The 19,356-nt window shown below is 36.1% G+C and overlaps 1 protein-coding gene across 7 annotated transcripts in view; it reads right to left on the bottom strand.

The window, feature by feature from the left end:
- Nucleotides 1-19,356, bottom strand: part of LOC145668122 (atrial natriuretic peptide receptor 3) — a 753,866-nt gene that overhangs the window by 447,882 nt on the left and 286,628 nt on the right. For all 7 annotated transcript variants that reach the window (XM_081735673.1, XM_081735674.1, XM_081735675.1 and 4 more), the window contains exon 2: nucleotides 13,394-13,565. In XM_081735673.1, the coding sequence (XP_081591799.1) occupies nucleotides 13,394-13,565 (172 nt within the window). The remainder of the gene's footprint in view (nucleotides 1-13,393; nucleotides 13,566-19,356) is intronic.

The raw sequence follows: 19,356 nt of genomic DNA, 5'->3' as shown, positions 1-19,356 counted from the left end.
CTACTTTCAGTAGCAAGACATCATGATCAACGACGTCAAATGCCTTGCTAAAATCAGTATACACGACATCTACTTGACCGCCTCTATCTAATTCCGTTACTATAAAATTTGTTAAAATTGATAAGTTTGTCGAAGTAGACCTATTACGCAAGAAGTCGTGTTGATAAGTTGAAAGAACAGGTTCTACATGATTTAAAATTCGCGCATATAATATACCGTAGATGCGGGCTACTTGGACCCAATTTTGCAATAAATTCGTTCTTTCAGCCTGTTTTCATCCACGAAAACTCGAAAGTTATTGTCATAACCCATATTAAGAGGAACTACTGGCTTTATTGTACATATCGAGGACAGTTTTAGTTACATATATTGAAAACAAAGCACAGGCGATTATTGTAAAAAATGGGTACAAGTTGGTCTCGCGTTCGGGCTACTTGAACCCACCCCCATATTTTCCTACAGAAAACCATTGAAATCTGCTCTGGGACTAAGTAGGACGTATGTGTTCCAAGAACAACACTTTTTATTTACTGCAAACCACAAAGAAAACATGTTAAGAGGTACTATCAAATATAATGACTGTAATAGCTGATTACGTTTTCTTCTACAGCTGCACGAGGCCTATCTATATTAGCAGCGAATCTAGTCGTTGACTGGAGGTGCAGTTTCTAAAATAACTTCACCCAATCTCGACTTGGAAGATTGTCTTAGAAAGCAATGACAGTTCTCCCATGCATGGCTAAATAGGACTTCACAATAAATCAAGTTAATTAACGAGGAATCCGAAATCACAAACTTTATCAAGGTGACTAGCGAAGGCTAATTCTTCTTCTTCAGTGAACACTTTCAGATGGCCCGGATTCTGCCTTGACCTGTTCTTTAATCTTCTTTCTATGGTGGAACGACTTATCTTAAAGTGAGCTTCTGTTTCTTTTTGCGACATTTTCCTCGACTGAATTGTTGGTAAACATTCTTCAAGCTGTTATGAAAAATCAGCATATTTTCGAACTGCAGGCAATCTTTTATATTGATGTACCATTTTGTACCGCTATCCTTAAGGAAAAAATTAAAAGTTTTTAATTGTGTGACACGTGACAACAGACCTTTATTTTTCACATATAAAGATAACAAAGGATGGGGTGCAATAAAGGTAACAAAAGATGTGATGGGACAAAAACTCCATGTTTTCCAGGTCATATGTATCCTCGTCGCCAGAAGTGCCTTTACATCGCAGTGACGGGTATGTGACCGCGCAGTACTCCAAGGAAGGAATGGTTGTATAAGAATTTTTTATTAATTTTGAGGAGTTTTTATTTTGACTAGGGAATTAACATAGGTATAGGGAGTAAAAAGACAGATTTGAAGCATCAGTGCACGAAAAGATTCGTATTTTCAGTTCTTCTATTTATTGTTTTATATGTTAAGTTAAACACCACGATATGTATCACTGATATCGCAGATCGTATTATTTTGTAAAATCGTGTCTGTAATCTATTGTGAAAATATTCATCTCCAGTCACGATGTAGAGAGAAGAGAAAGAGATAAGACATCTGTAATATATGTATATGTGACTCACTAAGTAATTGTAGAAATTAGTTAAACGACACTTAAGAGAGCGAAAAGGAGGTCTAGAAGTCTGAACTTTTTAGAAACGTCCTAGATATCCTAGTATACTTTTTCTTTCACATCCAAACATCTCTATTCAGAATTACGAGATAAAGGTGAAGAGATAAACATTTCCATCTCAAGAATTGTATCAGAAAAAAATCTTTTGTCTTAGACTAGATTCGAACTCGCAACCCTTGAATCCAAGAGTCTGCGATTGAGCTAACAATTGCTGTTGCAAAAGCCTGATTTCTACAACTACCGGTTGCTGAATGGTGTGTATGAACGAAATTGGCCGAGATAATTGTTTCATATAGCTTTTACAATAATAATAACAACAACAACAATAATAATAATAATAATAATAATGATAATAATAATAATAAAGAAGAAGAGGAAGAAGAAGAAGAACAGAATTTAAAAAGTCGCATTGTTAAAAGTTTGGTGTGCGAAGTTAGTCCTTATATGAGATTTTATTTATTATATATAATAAATGTAAGCGTGGTTTATTCGTACGTGCTACTCAAACTGCGCAACTCACTACCGTAGTCTCATAAGGGTTATACGCCTATGGTACATTAGCCTTGTGTCCCCCAACCGTGAAGAAAGTTTCGGTTTGAACCTATGCGTGTCCTAAGAGGAAGGAGGAGATTCAAAGAAAGAAAAGTGGTTTAGAAATTCTGCAAAAATAGAATATCTCACGAGGTGAGGTGATATAGAGTTCAGCGTGTCTTTCAGCTGTGACTCTATACAAAGTGTGCATCTACGACTTAACTTGGAACCCGAACCACACGACTCCTGCCGGGAATCGAAACCCGTATCACCTCTAGCTCTATCATGGAAGACACAGGGACATGTAAAAATAATCGAAACTGAACGATATTAATGTTAAATCCATAGCTTTTGAGGTCCTAAAAATTCCTAATTGAAAGATATGAGTGTTTATTCAATAGTTTTCGAGGTCGCTGAGGTAAATAATGTCACTCCCGATACCATAAAAGCCCATGTTTTTATTCTTCGTTAGCGGCAAGTTGATTCTTTTGCTCCTGCTGGAAATGGATTCGTACTATTTCATTCCGATTCAAATATGTATTCTACTGGGAAAACTAATCTCAAATATATCTTTGAAATATAAACCTATTCTTCCCGTGCAACGCCGGGTATTTCAATTAGTAAATAAATAATTTAAGAAACAATGTGTATATTTAATGGAAACAGACATATGTATTTTTGAATGTTGTATATGTATTGCTAATTCATACTTTATCTAGTAGAAAATGGTGCACCTATTATATATTCTGAAGCAATAGGAAGAACTATTGAACGTATATTTTATTATATCTACTGTCGAATTTAGTGTGGAACAATTTCACACAATTTATTTCGAAACTATCCAGACAAGACTGAGACCGCTATTTGTCGGTTGAAAGAAGACTAGGTAATACTGTAAATAGTCTCGTATTGTCTCGTTTTGATACTAGTCCTACTTCGGGGTTTGTTCTCTAGTAACTGGTTGCGTAGTGCACCTACAGTATACGAGACGTCGTATATTTAAATGTTTGAGAACTTACCCCACCTCCACTTGACGGATCGTTCTAACTAAAACTACCAGACCGTTTATGTAATTTTGCGTTATTTTCTTGCAACAGGGAATAAAAAATATAACAGTTATAATGTTGATCGCGCATAATCCTGTATAGATAAAAGGCACTTTATAGAGTGTCGTACTCCGTGGCGTAAATACAGTAGTTACTGGCTTGGTAAGTTCATCACTGAACGCGTTTCCATCATACTCGTGCAATGACGTCACCTTTGACACATGATCGGGACAGGACCACAGGAGGAGTGACGCTGTTGTTTGCTTACTCGCTTGCTGCTGTGTATTCTCTTTGGAACCTGATGTGAAATTACTGCTTTCTCCTTACTTTCAGCTGTCTTTGCTATTTCTAATTTAGTTGTATTAGTGGAATTTTATTCCATCATGGAAATAATTTTATTTCTTTTTAAATGTAAATAAAAAGAAAAGTCTATTTGGGCAAGTTTCTCCACAACTCTAGAGGTATTGTCTTGGGTGCGCTTTTCTTTTATTTTCCTTTCCTTTAGGCCGCGGTGGCTCAGTGGCAGAGCTTTCACCTCTAGTGCTTGGGGCCTCGGCTTCGATCCCAGCCCCCGCTAATTGAACTTTGTGGCGGACGAAAACCGTGTGGGTGGGTTACCTCGGGGTTCTCCCATTTCCTCCCACTCTCTTCATTTCATTCATTACTCATCATCACCTTCTCCTTTAGCCTAACCAGCATAAACGTGGGACGTAAAACTTAAAGATTTCATTTCATTTCTTTAACACAAATGCAATTAAAACCTGACTGAGAACGCAACAATGTTATCTTGTTCGAAGGGTCAGTGATTTTGTGTCGAAGGTAATGTCACGCGAAGAGACAGGCTGCGCGTGGGCTTACCTTGTCTTACGTTTGGCAACATTGCCCTTTGTCAAGTGGCTATTGCTTATGCCTTTAGGTATTTGCCCTAAAGCTATACAGCGAGCTGTGTGCGTTCTGTTCCTCCCTGTCCCTGGCTGTTTGCGAAAATATTATTTGCTTTTCATGCATTGGGATAAGGGGTAACACACCTTGCATACCTTAGGACAATGGAAGGAAGTAACATATAAAATGATCGAAAACGACAACCGATGTTAATGTAGAGTTCATAATTTCGAGGTCGCTGAGATGATTAGGCGTAAAGCTATCAGCTATTTTCTGTTAGTGGTTTCTTCATATACGTCTACCAAGTTAACGAACCTTGACTTATCTGCGTACAGTAGTTGGTTAGTGTGTCCTCGATGTCTATTTTTACTTTTTCCATGATAATCCCATACCATACAGTATTTTTTTATGTTTTGAAAAAGCTTGATTTTATCAATTCGTTAAACAACAATGTTTCTTTTTTTCTAACCATGTTTCTTAGTATTATCCTCTTCATTCTAGCTAATTTAAATATTTTCAATAATTCAGAATTCTGACTAAAAAATGTTACAATGATCAAGATTTGTATAAGAAGAGGAGCCTTCATTTCTAATCATTTTCATAACCGGAAGGGAAAACTTATAAAAAATTGAAATATCTTAGTAGACGTAGAAAATCGATAGAAATAATGAACATTAACTATTAGTTGACTGTTAGAAGTATAGTAGATATAGTTCTCAACCCAAGTAGAAGCTGCACTCTTTGCTTCGTGAAAATAATAAACATTTTTGAAAAATAATTACAGAAAAGTAATTTGATGACATTTACTGAGCGAACGTAGGTTACTTGTTAGTGTTGACGCTTCGTAATTGAGAGTCTCTCGGTTCAAATTTCGATACGAGGTATCCTGACTAGTGATTTTGCAGTACCACTGGGCGAATACCGGGATACTTTTAATACATAAGCTTTGGCAAATTTTCTTGAAATCTTTGTTCTTATGTTGTTAATGTTTCAGTGTGAAATGGCATTTTGCTGCATGGAAAATATTTTTAGTAAACAAAACATAGTAGATGAATGGTTAGTGTAAGGGACTCCTACTTGTATGGCTTAGGTTCAAATCCCGACTGTTCTTATTGATTTTTTCTTTTAGCTACGCTCATATGTTGCACTGCAGAAGTTCAGTTTTGAATTAAATGTAGTCGCAGCTAGTTTAAACTGAAATTATTTTCAAAACTATTTGCTATTACGTGCTTTTGTTTTACTTGCGATGTTTCAACTTTGATATTAGACCTTAGAACCCTAATGTAACTCATTTCCCTACGTCATATCATGATGAATGTTTTCACAACAACGATAGCCGGCCGATAATACAGAATTCCATTGTTACTGCAGGACCGGATCTTGAATCCTGCGAACTACGCGTTCGCAGGAAGCGCCAGGTGAACAGGGAGCCAAATTAGAAAAATGAATTTTGTTTTAAATGTAAATATTTATTTTAAAAAATGTTATGATGAAACATTTTCCTCATATAGCTTCAAATAAATATTGTACAGACTGAGATACAGATAAAATACATCAAAAGGACAAAAAGTCGAATCTTTGCGTGGTTGGCTGTAAAACACCCCTTTACAAATGAAATGGGCTCGTACATCAATTGATGCCAATGCCACATTCACAAGTGATGCTAGTTTGAGGAAAATTTCCACGGCACAGGATAGACCTTTTTAAAGAAGGAAAAGGGATATTTTATGAATATGAGATAAAATGAAGGTAAATTTAGCTTTCCAATAGATGTTGTATTAAGCACTATGACCGTAGAGCTGAAGACAGTGGTATTCTTTCCACGATCCCACCATATGCACAATATAACAGACTCTTCATTCCTCCCTCAACAATCCTTCCGACACCTTGCTAGAGAATATCATTGCCAAATATGTCTTTAAAATCCGAATGGATCAACAAACGAAAGAAATTCAACCGCAAGTATTGTTTATGGATTGGGTGGCATTATCACAGTAGAAAGAAATGTCTCCAAGGGTGCTTCTCTATCTTGTCTTAAACAGTATCTTCGCATAGTATTTTGGTTCAATGACCACAGTTAAGGGTTGAGAAAGATAACCGTAAATGAAATTCACGTTATCAAAGTTGAAGCAAGCATGGGCGCCCAAAAGGGGACGAGGGGGCCGGGCTCCCCCTGGCTTACGACAAGTATAATTTCTTAAGATTTTCTTAATACAAATAAAAATACCAAACGTAATATACCAACCAGGGAGATGACCCCCTAAAAATTCTTCGGGCCCCCTTGCAAGCAAGTAGGCTTTTCTTATCCATTCGCCCAGGGAGTGGAGCGAATACTAAGAAAAGATGGGCGGTACAAATGGATTTTAAAAAAAATATTTCTGAGGAAAATTTTAACTTAAGTTCCTAATGGCTCAAATCGCTGTCCACTTCTTAATGCTCACTTTGTTTAATATCTATTGGTTCATTTGTCATTCGTCAAGATTTTCGTTTCTATCCTAAGTCGTTTCGTTTTTTTTATTTTTTAAATTTATAATGATGTGTGCTTTCACTTTTTAATAGTACTTTGTTTTTCATGTAATAATAATGAGCAACGATATAAAACCAAGTGAGCATTTTATCGGAAAAGAAAGCTACAAAACATGAAAGAAGATAAGATGCAACCGAAAGCTCTAAAAGTTTTTTTACGCGTTCTGGACAAAATCATACAAATGTTGAGGTGGGGAGTTGTCAATACCAGTCACTGTTAACGAAGCATTTGCAGGTCGACATTCATTTGAAACTGTAAGGTTATTTTACCTGATTGCAGTAATTTAATTGTTGAATTAAAATGGAACGATACGGTCATTTCGGTTACGGGTCTGAATTAAATTTCATGTATTTCAAAATATATTTGAATACAATTAGTTTTCACGCGGCATATAAGTATATAATTTGAAAGGATATAATTGAAAGCGATGAAAGGTCATTTGGATGACGAGTAGTTTTTTTTTCAGTACTCTCACTTCCAATCACAGCAGCGTATACAATGCTTTTTTTTAATTATAACAGTATAACAATAATTATTAATCCATTCTCTGGTATTAAATTAAGACGGAGGGATATTTTAAATTAGTAATAATTCTAATGCAAAGTAGAGTTTTGATTATTAGTTACTTGTATTCAGGGATGCACCGACATAGGTGCTAGGGATGCGCACGAGACGAGTCGAGACAGGATTTTCCAGACAAAATTCGAGTCGAGACACGGTTCTTCCCATAGAGAAATATACATTTTCCGAGTCGAGACATCACTTTTATAGCACATTTTCGAGACGAGACAGCTACACATCTTGTCTCGTGGACATTCCTTATAGGTGCAGTGTTCCTTTCAGAAAAAATCTTCCGGAGGGGTACACTTAGTATTCAGAGGGCCACTGCTGCTACTCTTTTATTTATTATTATATTACAGACATATTATTTTGATCTCCTCCCAGGGGAAAGTGTCCCCCTAAAAATATGTGTGCACGAAACACTACACAGGTAGTCTGAGAGTCTGGATCCACCAATTAGCACAATGTCAGGGGCAGATACACAAAATTATTTGCATTTATAGGCTATTCCGAAAAATCTTCGGTCCCCAAAGATAAATCTTGGGTGCATTTTTGCTTGTGTTTACATTGTGTTACTGCCTGATTTCGTACGTCTATGTTGGAAAGAAACATGAAAGAATTGAATTGTTCTATAGGACTAAGGGGCCCTGAAAAGAATTTTTGCGAAGGAACCTGATTTTAAAGTTCTGCCACTGGATCGAGGACAAATTAAATATCAATTAAGACAGACACTTTTGTCATTTGTTGTGTATTGAACTAGTTTAACTAAAATTAATAAAGAATTATTTGAAATCAAGTATATCTCAAGAACGATTAAATTGACTAGCTTTGATGGCCATTGAAAATTACGTTCTGAATGAAATTGATATTGATGCATTAATAAGAGATTTTGCCAAATTGAAAGCCAGAAAAGTGTCTTTATAACATGAACTTTTCAGTAACAAAGAAAACGGGAAATTAAGCTAATTACCATATTTGTATCACTAGAAAACACTATTTAAATATGCTTTTAATGAAGTGTAAGAGCATATCTGTCAAAATCAAATTTGTTATAATCTTATTCGAGTTTTATTCTATTTCGACTTTTATGTTTCAACTATATTTGTCAAAATACATCTTAGGTATACATTTTAGTTGCTTCCTGTGCTTATTTAATAAATATATATATATATATAAATTATTAAAACTGGAACTTTGGTCATGATTCATTAACAGTTAATTAGGTTTAATTTCGCCATTTTCCTTTAATACTCACAGGAAGACTGAATTATTATATATTGAAGAAATTTGTAATTGTGACAATTATCTGAAGAATTTTTGTCCATTACAGCATACTATTCTTTTATTATCATTTAGGCGGGGGCGACTAAATATTGTTTATTTACACTTACAAAATGTCTACAACCGATCCTGTTACTGTATATATATATATATATATATATATATATATATATATATATATATATATATATATATATATATAGAGAGAGAGAGAGAGAGAGAGAGAGAGAGAGAGAAAGTTTTGACTCAGAAAAAAGTACAGAGGGATTTCAAACGAATAATACGTATACATTATCATCTGAACAATTTAACCCTAAAAATGCTTTCGATCACTGAAATAAATTCCTGCCTACGCTCCTGTAAAGCAGTAAGAATTTTAGGGACTGATCATGGGGTAATGCCTCCCTGGAGCAACGACAGTTCCCCAGAAATCATACCTCTGATAGGTCCGGATGTGACACCAGTATTTGTGTATTACCACTCCTCACTCTAAGTGTATTGAAACTTAAGTCAAAGAACTGTTCTGAAATCTTCACCGGTTCTCTCCTCTGAAACCGCATGCGAATGGGACCAACCTTGGCCATATACCACATGTGGAATGTTACCGTTTATGTCAGAGATCCCGAAAAATATATATTCGACATAAATAAAGGATGTTTTCGATTTTATTTATTTATTTAGCCTGTCAACCTCCCACTCTGACCTCCATGCCAACCAAGGCTTAACTTGAACTTAAGCAACATCGACCGCGTCACTATTCATCTGCGACCACGAAAACTAATACCATAACGATTTCGATATTAATATTGTTCATATTGAGTACTTTTACATGCCACTTCCCTTCTTATTACGGATGGCTTCAGTGTCTCGCCCCCACAACTATGGAGCAATTTCAACAAACTTACGTATAGCTATAAACCACTATCTGGAAAATAAATGTGCGGGTGATCTTTTTCAGGGAGGAATTCATTAGCTACTTTTCCAATATCAATGTGGTGGCTTTTTTCGCTTTCCATGCTAAAGATTGCCAAAGAGCTCAACTGCATTTGCACCACTGTCCTATGAATATAGATTTTAATGGCATTTACTTTACTGAATGCTCTCTTAGGTGTTGCTCCCGTGACAGGAAAAGTGATATACTGTTATAAGTCAGTAGGGGTCTTAACAAACACGGAAAACTATTAGCAATGGCACTACTCGAAATGAGTTTTCGCAATATAATGGAACAGTATTTTATTCGAATGTGAAGGAAATCATTGCATAAATTGACCCTTCCCTTCCTTAGAAGTCTAAGCTACAATAGGTATCTAATAATTTTGAATTAGAAATACATGCATCGAGTTTCATATCCTTAACTTTAAGGTCTCCTGAGTTAAGTAAATGAATAACCTTCCTGCTAACGAAAGAGTAAAGCTTTGCGCTTGAATGTTATCGGGAGTGTAATTATTAATTTCAGCAACCCCGAAAACTATAGAATAGACAGTCCTATCTTTCAATTAAGAATTATTAAATTTTCACCCCTCCCATTAAACCTCCATGCCGATAATGCTAAACTTAGATGTGAACGATATAGAAGGTTTCATAATTCATGTACTCAAAAGCTATGGATTTAACATTAATATCGTTTATTTTCGATTATTTTTGCATGTCCCTGTGTCTCCAGGGGCGCCCATTAAGGGGGTAAGAGGGGGCGCTTGCCCTCTCTAAAGGAAATTATACTTTGCAAGATCGAAAACTCAATAAAATTGTTTGAATATTTACCCCAAAATTTCCAACTATATTTGAAATGTCGCTTATACTTGTCCCCTTTTGAAAACCACAATATGGGTGCCCTTGTGTGTCTCTCATGATAGAGCTAGAGATGATCGGGTTTCGATTCCCGGCAGGAGTCGTGTGGTTCGGGTTCCAAGTTAAGTCGTAGATGCACACCTTGTATAGAGTCACAGCTGAAAGACACGCTGAACTCTATATCACCTCCCCTCGTGAGATATTCTATTTTTGCAGAATTTCTAAACCACTTTTCTTTCTTTGAATCTCCTCCTTCCTCTTAGGACACGCATAGGTTCAAACCGAAACTTTCTTCACGGTTGGGGGACACAAGGCTAATGTACCATAGGCGTACAACCCTTATGAGACTACGGTAGTGAGTTACGCAGTTTGAGTAGCACGTACGAATAAACCACGCTTACATTTATTATATATAATAAATAAAATCTCATATAAGGACTAACTTCGCACACCAAACTTTTAACAATGCGACTTTTTAAATTCTGTTCTTCTTCTTCTTCCTCTTCTTCTTTATTATTATTATTATCATTATTATTATTATTATTATTATTATTATTGTTGTTGTTGTTGTTGTTGTTATTATTGTAAAAGCTATATGAAACAATTATCTCGGCCAATTTCGTTCATACACACCATTCAGCAACCGGTAGTTGTAGAAATCAGGCTTTTGCAACAGCAATTGTTAGCTCAATCGCAGACTCTTGGATTCAAGGGTTGCGAGTTCGAATCTAGTCTAAGACAAAAGATTTTTTTCTGATACAATTCTTGAGATGGAAATGTTTATCTCTTCACCTTTATCTCGTAATTCTGAATAGAGATGTTTGGATGTGAAAGAAAAAGTATACTAGGATATAAGAAAAGAAAGATAAATTACATGTTACCTTCTGCAATTGTTAACTATATTTTCATCTATCTAGGACGTTTCTAAAAAGTTCAGACTTCTAGACCTCCTTTTCGCTCTCTTAAGTGTCGTTTAACTAATTTCTACAATTACTTAGTGAGTCACATATACATATATTACAGATGTCTTATCTCTTTCTCTTCTCTCTACATCATGTCTGAAGATGAATGTTTTGACAATAGATTACAGACACGATTTTACAAAATAATACGATCTGCGATATCAGTGATACATATCGTGGTGTTTAACTTAACATGTAAAACAATAAATAGGAAAACTGAGAATACGAATCTTTTCGTGCACTGATGCTTCAAATCTGTGTCTTTACTCCCTATACCTATGTTAATTCCCTAGTCAAAATAAAAACTCTTCAAAATTAATCAAAAATTCTTATACAACCATCCCTTCCTTGGAGTACTGCGCGGTCACATACCCGTCACTGCGATGTAAAGGCACTTCTGGCGACGAGGATACACACTTCATAAATAATGCAATTACGCACACATCTTATTGTATATGAGAAAGTTTACCATGTCAGTTTCATTACCTATATGTAACTACTTATGTGTTTACTTAGCATTGGTTCCACTTCCTTGCAAATAGTGTCCACACATAAAAGTTTGGCGGTCAATAAATACACTGTTTTCGTCAACAACCTTTCTCACCAATGCTGCTCAATCGTAGCCTACCACAGAACTAGTTTCAATGTGTATACGCCTGCATTTTGATGCTATCTAACGGATCTAACTCTGAACTCACTCATTATTGCATTGCATATGGGACTTTAAACGAGTTTTTGGTATGGGTCCAAGTAGCCCTTTAAGGGTCCAAGTAGCCCGCAATTACGGTACTTTCAAGAATTTTCGCAAAGGGCGATAGAATAGCAATTGGCCTGAAATTTTTTATTTCTCTCTTGTTTCCAGATTTTGGTAATGGACAGACTAAACTTTCTTTCCATTTATCTGGGAAAGTGTTTGTTCTAATAGAAATATTAAATACAGTGCGAAGTGGATATTTAAATATATCACTGCAACCTTTCACAACGTAAGGGGGAATATTATCAGGACCACAAGATGCTTCCATCCTCATACTAGTAAACTGAAATCTTACTATAGAATTACATTTAATCCGATCCCTCCTGTACAAATCCTAAAATTCAACCAGCGTTTTCATCTTGATAAATCGTGCTCTCATCAATGAAGATTCTTTTGGACTTGAGAAATTCTCGTTTCTAGTTTTTTTTTCTTGAGTTGTGCGAATGTACCAATGAATGTGATTATTTAATTATATAAAGTGATAGTGATTTAGACCTGGTCAAGGAACTAGTAAAGTAATAGGAATGAGCAGAGTGATGAAATAATCGCCATAATAGTAGAGACGACGCTTGGTCCTTGTAATCTAAAAGTGGGAAAAATATATTAATAAGTAATATCTATAAACAGAATACGTGATAGTTACAACCTAATCTTGTGTGTATACGCAAATTAAAGCAAAGTGAAATGTTTGGACACCAAAAAAGGGTGATTTGATACTTTGTGCGATATAAACGCTCATTGCTAACTACGAGATAGGACTCGAAAACTCACTCAGAATTCCTCGTATATGAGAAAGGACTCATTCAAACCCTGATATAAAGTTTTTTCGTCCAGTTATGGTTTGTAAAATATAAAATCTTCTCGCAATACGTAGTATCACTTCACCCCTACTAAGCTATTAGTGGGGGAATTTTCTTCAAACAAAATTAAGTGATTGTAATTTCCCCAACTCTTCCAGGGTTCGGTCCGTGGTAATCTTCTGTAGAAAGTATCTATTCAAAAATAACTAATGTGCACGTCCTATAAATCATATTCACACCATCAAAACTGGAAAGCCTATCAATTTATTGCCGGTGAACAAGTGACATTGTTCGAATTCAAACAGTATGTAAAACCAGTGACATTGTTCGAATTCAAAAAGTATCTAGAACCAGTAACATTCTTCGAATTCAAACAGTATGTAAAACCAGTGACATCGTTCGAATTCAAACAGTATGTAAAACCAGTGATGTTGTTCGAATTCAAACAGCACCTAAAACTAGTGACACTCAGGCAGTACCTAAAACTGCTTGCTCGCCTGCCCAATGACCAAACTTCTGGCTTATCGGTACTAAAATTCGAAGTCTTTTATCAGCGCTACAGCTCTGCTATAATCAGAAGATAATAACCGTCAATGTTTCCAAGATATAGAATTAAAAATAGTTGAACACTTACGTTTTCATTATTTCAACGATGAACACGGAAATATCCCGGAAGCTGTATCCCGTGCGAACCAGCATAAAAAAGTCGTCCGTAAAATTCGTCTTCTTCTTGGTGAAGTCAAACGTTAGGCCACCCGCTGTCAACAGTGGAATATCCCAAAACTTGGTCAACCTGGCAACAGATGCTGGAAAGAGAAAGAGAGATATATTTAAAGATATTTTATTACAATCTTAATCAGCATTTTCTTACTACTTCATATTATCGGAGTACACATTGAGTCATTTCACATTAGATACTGTACATACGATTACAAATACATGAGTTATAAAAAAGAAATTACGAATAATAGCATTCCAGTAACCTCAGTTTCTACATTCTCTCTAAAATTAATTAGTACTTTCAGCATGATGGTCTGATATGTTGGCTTCCGTTGAGTAATGGGAAATAATTTGTTTTATATTGTTTTAAATATGATGATTTTTTAGGCATGATAGCTTTGAGGCAAAGACTTGGAATTTATTGGAGAACATAGTAGACAAGTACTTGACTTAATGTTGAACTGTTGGTAGTTTAATTTCATTTGGGATCAGTTTTAAAAGAAGTTTGTAGTGATGTCTTATTTCTTGCCAAAATTTAGAAATGTTCTTCCTGAGAAGTTTATTTAGTTTTTGGAAATGGCTAAAGCACTTATCTTCTTTATATGCGTTTTCATCTGTTCTTTAATCTTCCTACTGACAAGGGACATGTTTCGGTTCGAACGCGAGGATCAACATAAAACTTGGTAGACATATACAGGACTAAGTACTGACCACTGTATGGTAAAACTCTTTTTCCGCCGACAGCGCCACCTACCCTTCGAAACACTAACAGTTAAATTCCCCGTTATAGGTGCTGAGTGAAGATCAGCCAGGTGCATTAGTGTGTGGTAGTAAGCTCCAATTAGTGTTAGGTGTGGTAGTCAGTGTGGAAAAATGAGTAAGCTGCTGGCATTAACCCCCTTCATGCAGTTGAACTTCTAAAAGACAAACTAAGGTGCATACTTAAGAATCAAAGATCAGTTGGAGCAGAAGATGAGTCGTTTGCGAGATGTTGATGCAACTTAATTATCAATGAGTACGAAAATGAATTAGAAATGATACCACATCGACACTCGTCAGAGATGATAAAAAAAATGGCACGACACAGAAAGATATCTATGATAGCAGTTCAGAGCGGGAAGAAGACAGCAGTCTAGAGCGGGAACCGGGAATCAGGAAATAAAACTCCAAACACTGAAGTGTGAAACTATCAGATTATTTGATGAAGGTCGTACTCGTTCGTGAAATACTACCTCTTGTTTCTAAAGATTTTCAATGAAAGTCGTCTACGTTTTGAAATCCGATAAGCCAACTTATTTTGCAGCTTGGAAACCCAGCACTGTAAATACCAGTAATGCACTAATGTTCCATGCTCTCGCGCCTCGTCAAATAATCTGATGACTTCACACTTCATTGTTTGGAGTTTCATTTCCACATTCCCTTTAAATGAAGCGGAGTTCGTAGACAGCGCGTGCCCATAATCCAAAATAGGTTTCCAGTTACTTAAAGAAATAATTTTCTTGTGTCGTGCCAGAAGCTTCCTGTACGGTACGAGTTCTAATCTCCTTCATGATAATCTTTGTATATACTCCGGACTTCCTCGTCCGTAAACTGCGACAAAAAGTCTGTTCTTTTCAGTTTTCACGATGAAGATACGTCATATTCGCTTTGACTAATGCCTTGTTCCCGCTCTGGACTGCTGATGATTTCACATTTCACTGTTTGGAGTTTCATTTCCCGTCTCGGTTCCCGCTCTAGACTGCTGTCTTCTTCCCGATCTGAACTGCTATCATAGATATCTTGCTGTGTCGTGCCATTTCTTTTATCATCTCTGGCGAGTGTCGATGTGGTATCATTTCTAATTCATTTTCGTACTCATTGATAATTAAGTTGCATCAACATCTCGCAAACGACTCATCTTCTGCTCCAACTGATCTTTGATTCTTAAGTATGCACCTTAGTTTGTCTTTTAGAAGTTCAACTGCATGAAGGGGGTTAATGCCAGCAGCTTACCCATTTTGCCACACTGACTACCACACCTAACACTAATTGGAGCTTACTACCACACACTAACGCACCTGGCTGATCTTCACTCAGCACCTATAACGGGGAATTTAACTGTTAGTGTTTCGAAGGATAGGTGGCGCTGTCGGAGGAAAACGAGTTTTACACAGGAATGACACACCATACAGTGATTAGTACTTATAAGGAGGGTGTCCGAAGTGTGAATCTCAGATTTCAAAAATGTTTGTGCAGATCGTTAGGGAGGCTCATGGAATAAAGATCGGCACAACAAATTTCGGCGAAACCCCATATTTGGGTGGGGGAGTGCCCCTTTTCGATTTTCGGCTTTCGTAGTAAAAATCGGCCTTTTGATTTGAAAATTAACTTACTGTTGTCGACAATCGTTATCATTCGTCTTCATGTTCGTAAAGATACATCAATTGTAGATCGAGAATCCCTGTATGTGTGTGTGGGGTCCCCAGTGGCGGATCTAGAAGGTAAAAACTGGGGGAGGTCGACTCCAGGCTATGATACTATATCATGAGTTTACTATAAACTTTCAAGAATATATAAATAGTAGCTTCAATTATTTTTGTCACTAAAAAAACTAGGGGCTACCCTCGGCCCCGGGCTATATCCGCCACTTGGGTCCCCCTCACAAGTGTGATACATGTTGCTCCTTCATTTTGACGAGCTGAATTCAAACATGCAATTAAAAGTTTTTTAAGGAGCACATGTGCAGCACAGGTCTCTACCTAGTTTCTGGGATACCGAATCACAAGTTGAAAGACAACTGAAGGGCTGAAGTTTGGCAGAATTCGTGCTTACTTTATGTGTTGTATATTTTACAGAAATGAAACTACTCGAAAAAGTGTTCCGTGCAAAGACTTTTGCAGCATCAACTACAGTTCAGTAGTGTTATATCTTTGCACTAACCACATATGATAGTGTCGTTTAAGGAAAATGAGAAACTCACTGGATTAACAAATTCTGGCGGCCTCGCATCTACATATCCGGATTTATACCAACTATATTCGAACACATCATGGTACCTTGGCGATGATAGTTGTTCATAAACTAGCAATTGCAATTTTGTAATGTTGTTACGTTGTGAAGTTGTAAATCAATTTGGTATAACATTACGAAATCTCTTATTTTCCGTACAAAATTCTTTCATATTCTAAAGCCCCAAATATCCAGTGGTTGTAGAGCCCAAGTTGTTCCCGGTGGAATCTGTTTACATAACATTGTTTCGTCCGGAATGTGTTGCTGCGTCTCTTTCTCGTTAAAAGATGATCATGAATCTACGAGCAAGACACTTTTGTCCCCTATGTAAGGAACTAAAACGTCACGGATTCACTCCTTCAAATGCAGCTTACCCATCTTTCCAGATTTTAATGCAGAAGCCTTAACATTTGGGGGCTGGAATAAAATTTTCTTGACCTGTGCTCCAAATTTTCCTGTTGGCTCTAGGAATACAATCTGTAATGGCCCAACTATTTTTTTTCACGGGCAGACATAAGGGGTATTATTGTATAGCTATGAGATAAGGCATTTTTTGATTGTGCAGAAGCTTCTACTTTTTCCCCATCTTGTATGCCTAACATACGATTATAGTGCAGTTCCATTGCAAAAACACTTTGATCAGAATTGTAAGTATTGTCTATATAGAATTCCGGTAACGTATCCCTGATTTCTAGCTGGAAAGATATGGCCGAAGTTTCTATCTGTTCTGAAGTGTCAACATCTGCTCGCGACACGAATTTTGTTATTTCTCGCTACAAAATATTATGTTTCCGTTTAAAACTGATGCATCAACATTTGGGACCCTTAAAGCTTTCAAGATTAATTTATTTCGCTTTTTCAGTTGCCCATTTCCGAACATCCATGTCATATACAGGCATGAAATCTCTTTTGGCTTCAATCCATACAGTAAGCACTGATTCTGCCAAACTTCTATTTCAAGCCCTTCAGTTCTCTTTCAACTTGTGATTCAGCATCCCAGAAACTAGGTAGAGACCTGTGCCGCACATGTGCTCCACAAAGAACTTTTAATGACATATTTGAATTCAGCTCGTCAAAATGAAGCGGAAATATGTATCACATTTGTGAGGCGTACCCCCCCCACACACACACACATAGGGATCCCTGACTTACAATTGTAGTATCTTTACGCAAATGAAGACGAATGATAACGATTGTCGACAACAATAAGTCAATTTTCAAATCCAAAGGTTGATTTTTACTACGAAAGCCGAAAATCGCAAATGGGGCACTGCCCCAACTAAATATGGGGTTCCACCGAAATTTGTTGTGCTGATCTTTATTCTATGAGCCCCCCTAACGATCTGCACAAACATTTTTGAAATCTGAGATTTACACTTCGGACACCCTCCTTGTTAGTCCTGTATATGTCTACCAAGTTTTATGTTGATCCTCGCGTTCGAACCGAAACATGCCCCTTGTGAGAAGATTGAGTTCAGTTCCGTTGATTGCTGTCCGGTATTTTTTTCTGTACATGTTTCGTAGAAACTTCTTGTGTCTGATGAGAGTGATAATATTTTAACAAGTCTTCAAAGACTAAAATCATTATTCTGGTTGGCATGTATGCCACATTTACGAACATTTTTCTAATATCTTTTAGCAAAACGTTTAATTGATTTTGAATTTAGTTCTGTAAAAATACGTTATAGTTGATTGTGAATAGAATATGTAGATTTCCAAAACAATATCTTTTAATTTTTTATATATAGATTTTGTTTTATAGGTAATTCAAAAAATCAATATAAGCCGCAACTTGAAGATAACGAATAAAGTGAATGCCATGTTTTTTGTGCCAAGCTTCTTTTCGAAAAAAAAAATCAAGCCACGCTTTACTGTAGATAGTTGTTCTCTTATCATTTCTTTTAGTCGTTTTCAAGGGGAATATCTTCGTTGACGAACAAAACAAAACAAGAGCAAAAGCTTAATATTTCGATAATGTATTACAGGTAAGATAAATTATATAGAATACCAAGCAGTTATGTAGAGTACCAAGAGATTATACAGGGTATCGCGATTATCTCCCTGATTAAGTCTTTCGTGGTTTCATAAAAGGGGACACATTACAACCAAGAATATTAAATTACTGATTATACGGAACTTCTCGGTACTGTAGCATCGGAACTTCTCGGTACTATGTGATTTTGTGGACTCTGTTCTTCCTATGTAATTAAAGCATTAAAGAAAACTTACATGCGGGTACAGTACCACTATGAAATCATTTACATCATTAAAAAGTTTTCAGACTATAAAACAAAGTTTTAAAGAAAATGCGAAATCTTTCATTGCACAGTTAACTGTACAAGGAGCAGCATAAAAAAGCATGTGTGTCATCGTAAGTGAAATGCAAACAATAAATTAAGTCTTCTACCTGTTGTACATGGAGAATATAGGACAAATAAGTAAGGACTTCTCAACCAAATAAAAGCTGTCAGCTGTATTATTGACAACAAATCATATATCGGTACTTTTTAGTACCGCAAAAGCTTTCTTTTAAATTTTCTCGAAAACTGCTCATGAAAAGTTTAGCCGCAACGATTCTATTTATTTTATTCAACTCAATATGGTTTATTGACTGATATACCAGTATATGTAATCTTACACAAACTAAAATTTAAGAGTTAATGATAGTTTTAAACTATAACTATGGTCTGCGGGGAAAGATTCCGAAATCATTCTAATGATATTGTTTTTTGATCTAAAAATTATCATTTATTATGTAACAAACTCTCATCTTTCAGCGTCGAAGTTTTAAGTTTACAAGGAATTTTTTTTCGATCCTCTCGGAAACTACGCATGAGATTTTACAGTCAATAGTGTAATTTGGTTCAACTCAATAAGGTCTATTGATTA

This window comes from Thermobia domestica, chromosome 13 (genome assembly GCF_964235325.1).
Source record: "Thermobia domestica chromosome 13, izTheDome1.hap1.1, whole genome shotgun sequence".
In the NCBI taxonomy this organism is placed as follows: domain Eukaryota; kingdom Metazoa; phylum Arthropoda; class Insecta; order Zygentoma; family Lepismatidae; genus Thermobia; species Thermobia domestica.
The sequence above is the reverse complement of the archived record's forward strand: the minus strand, read 5'-3'. Positions and strand labels throughout refer to the sequence as shown.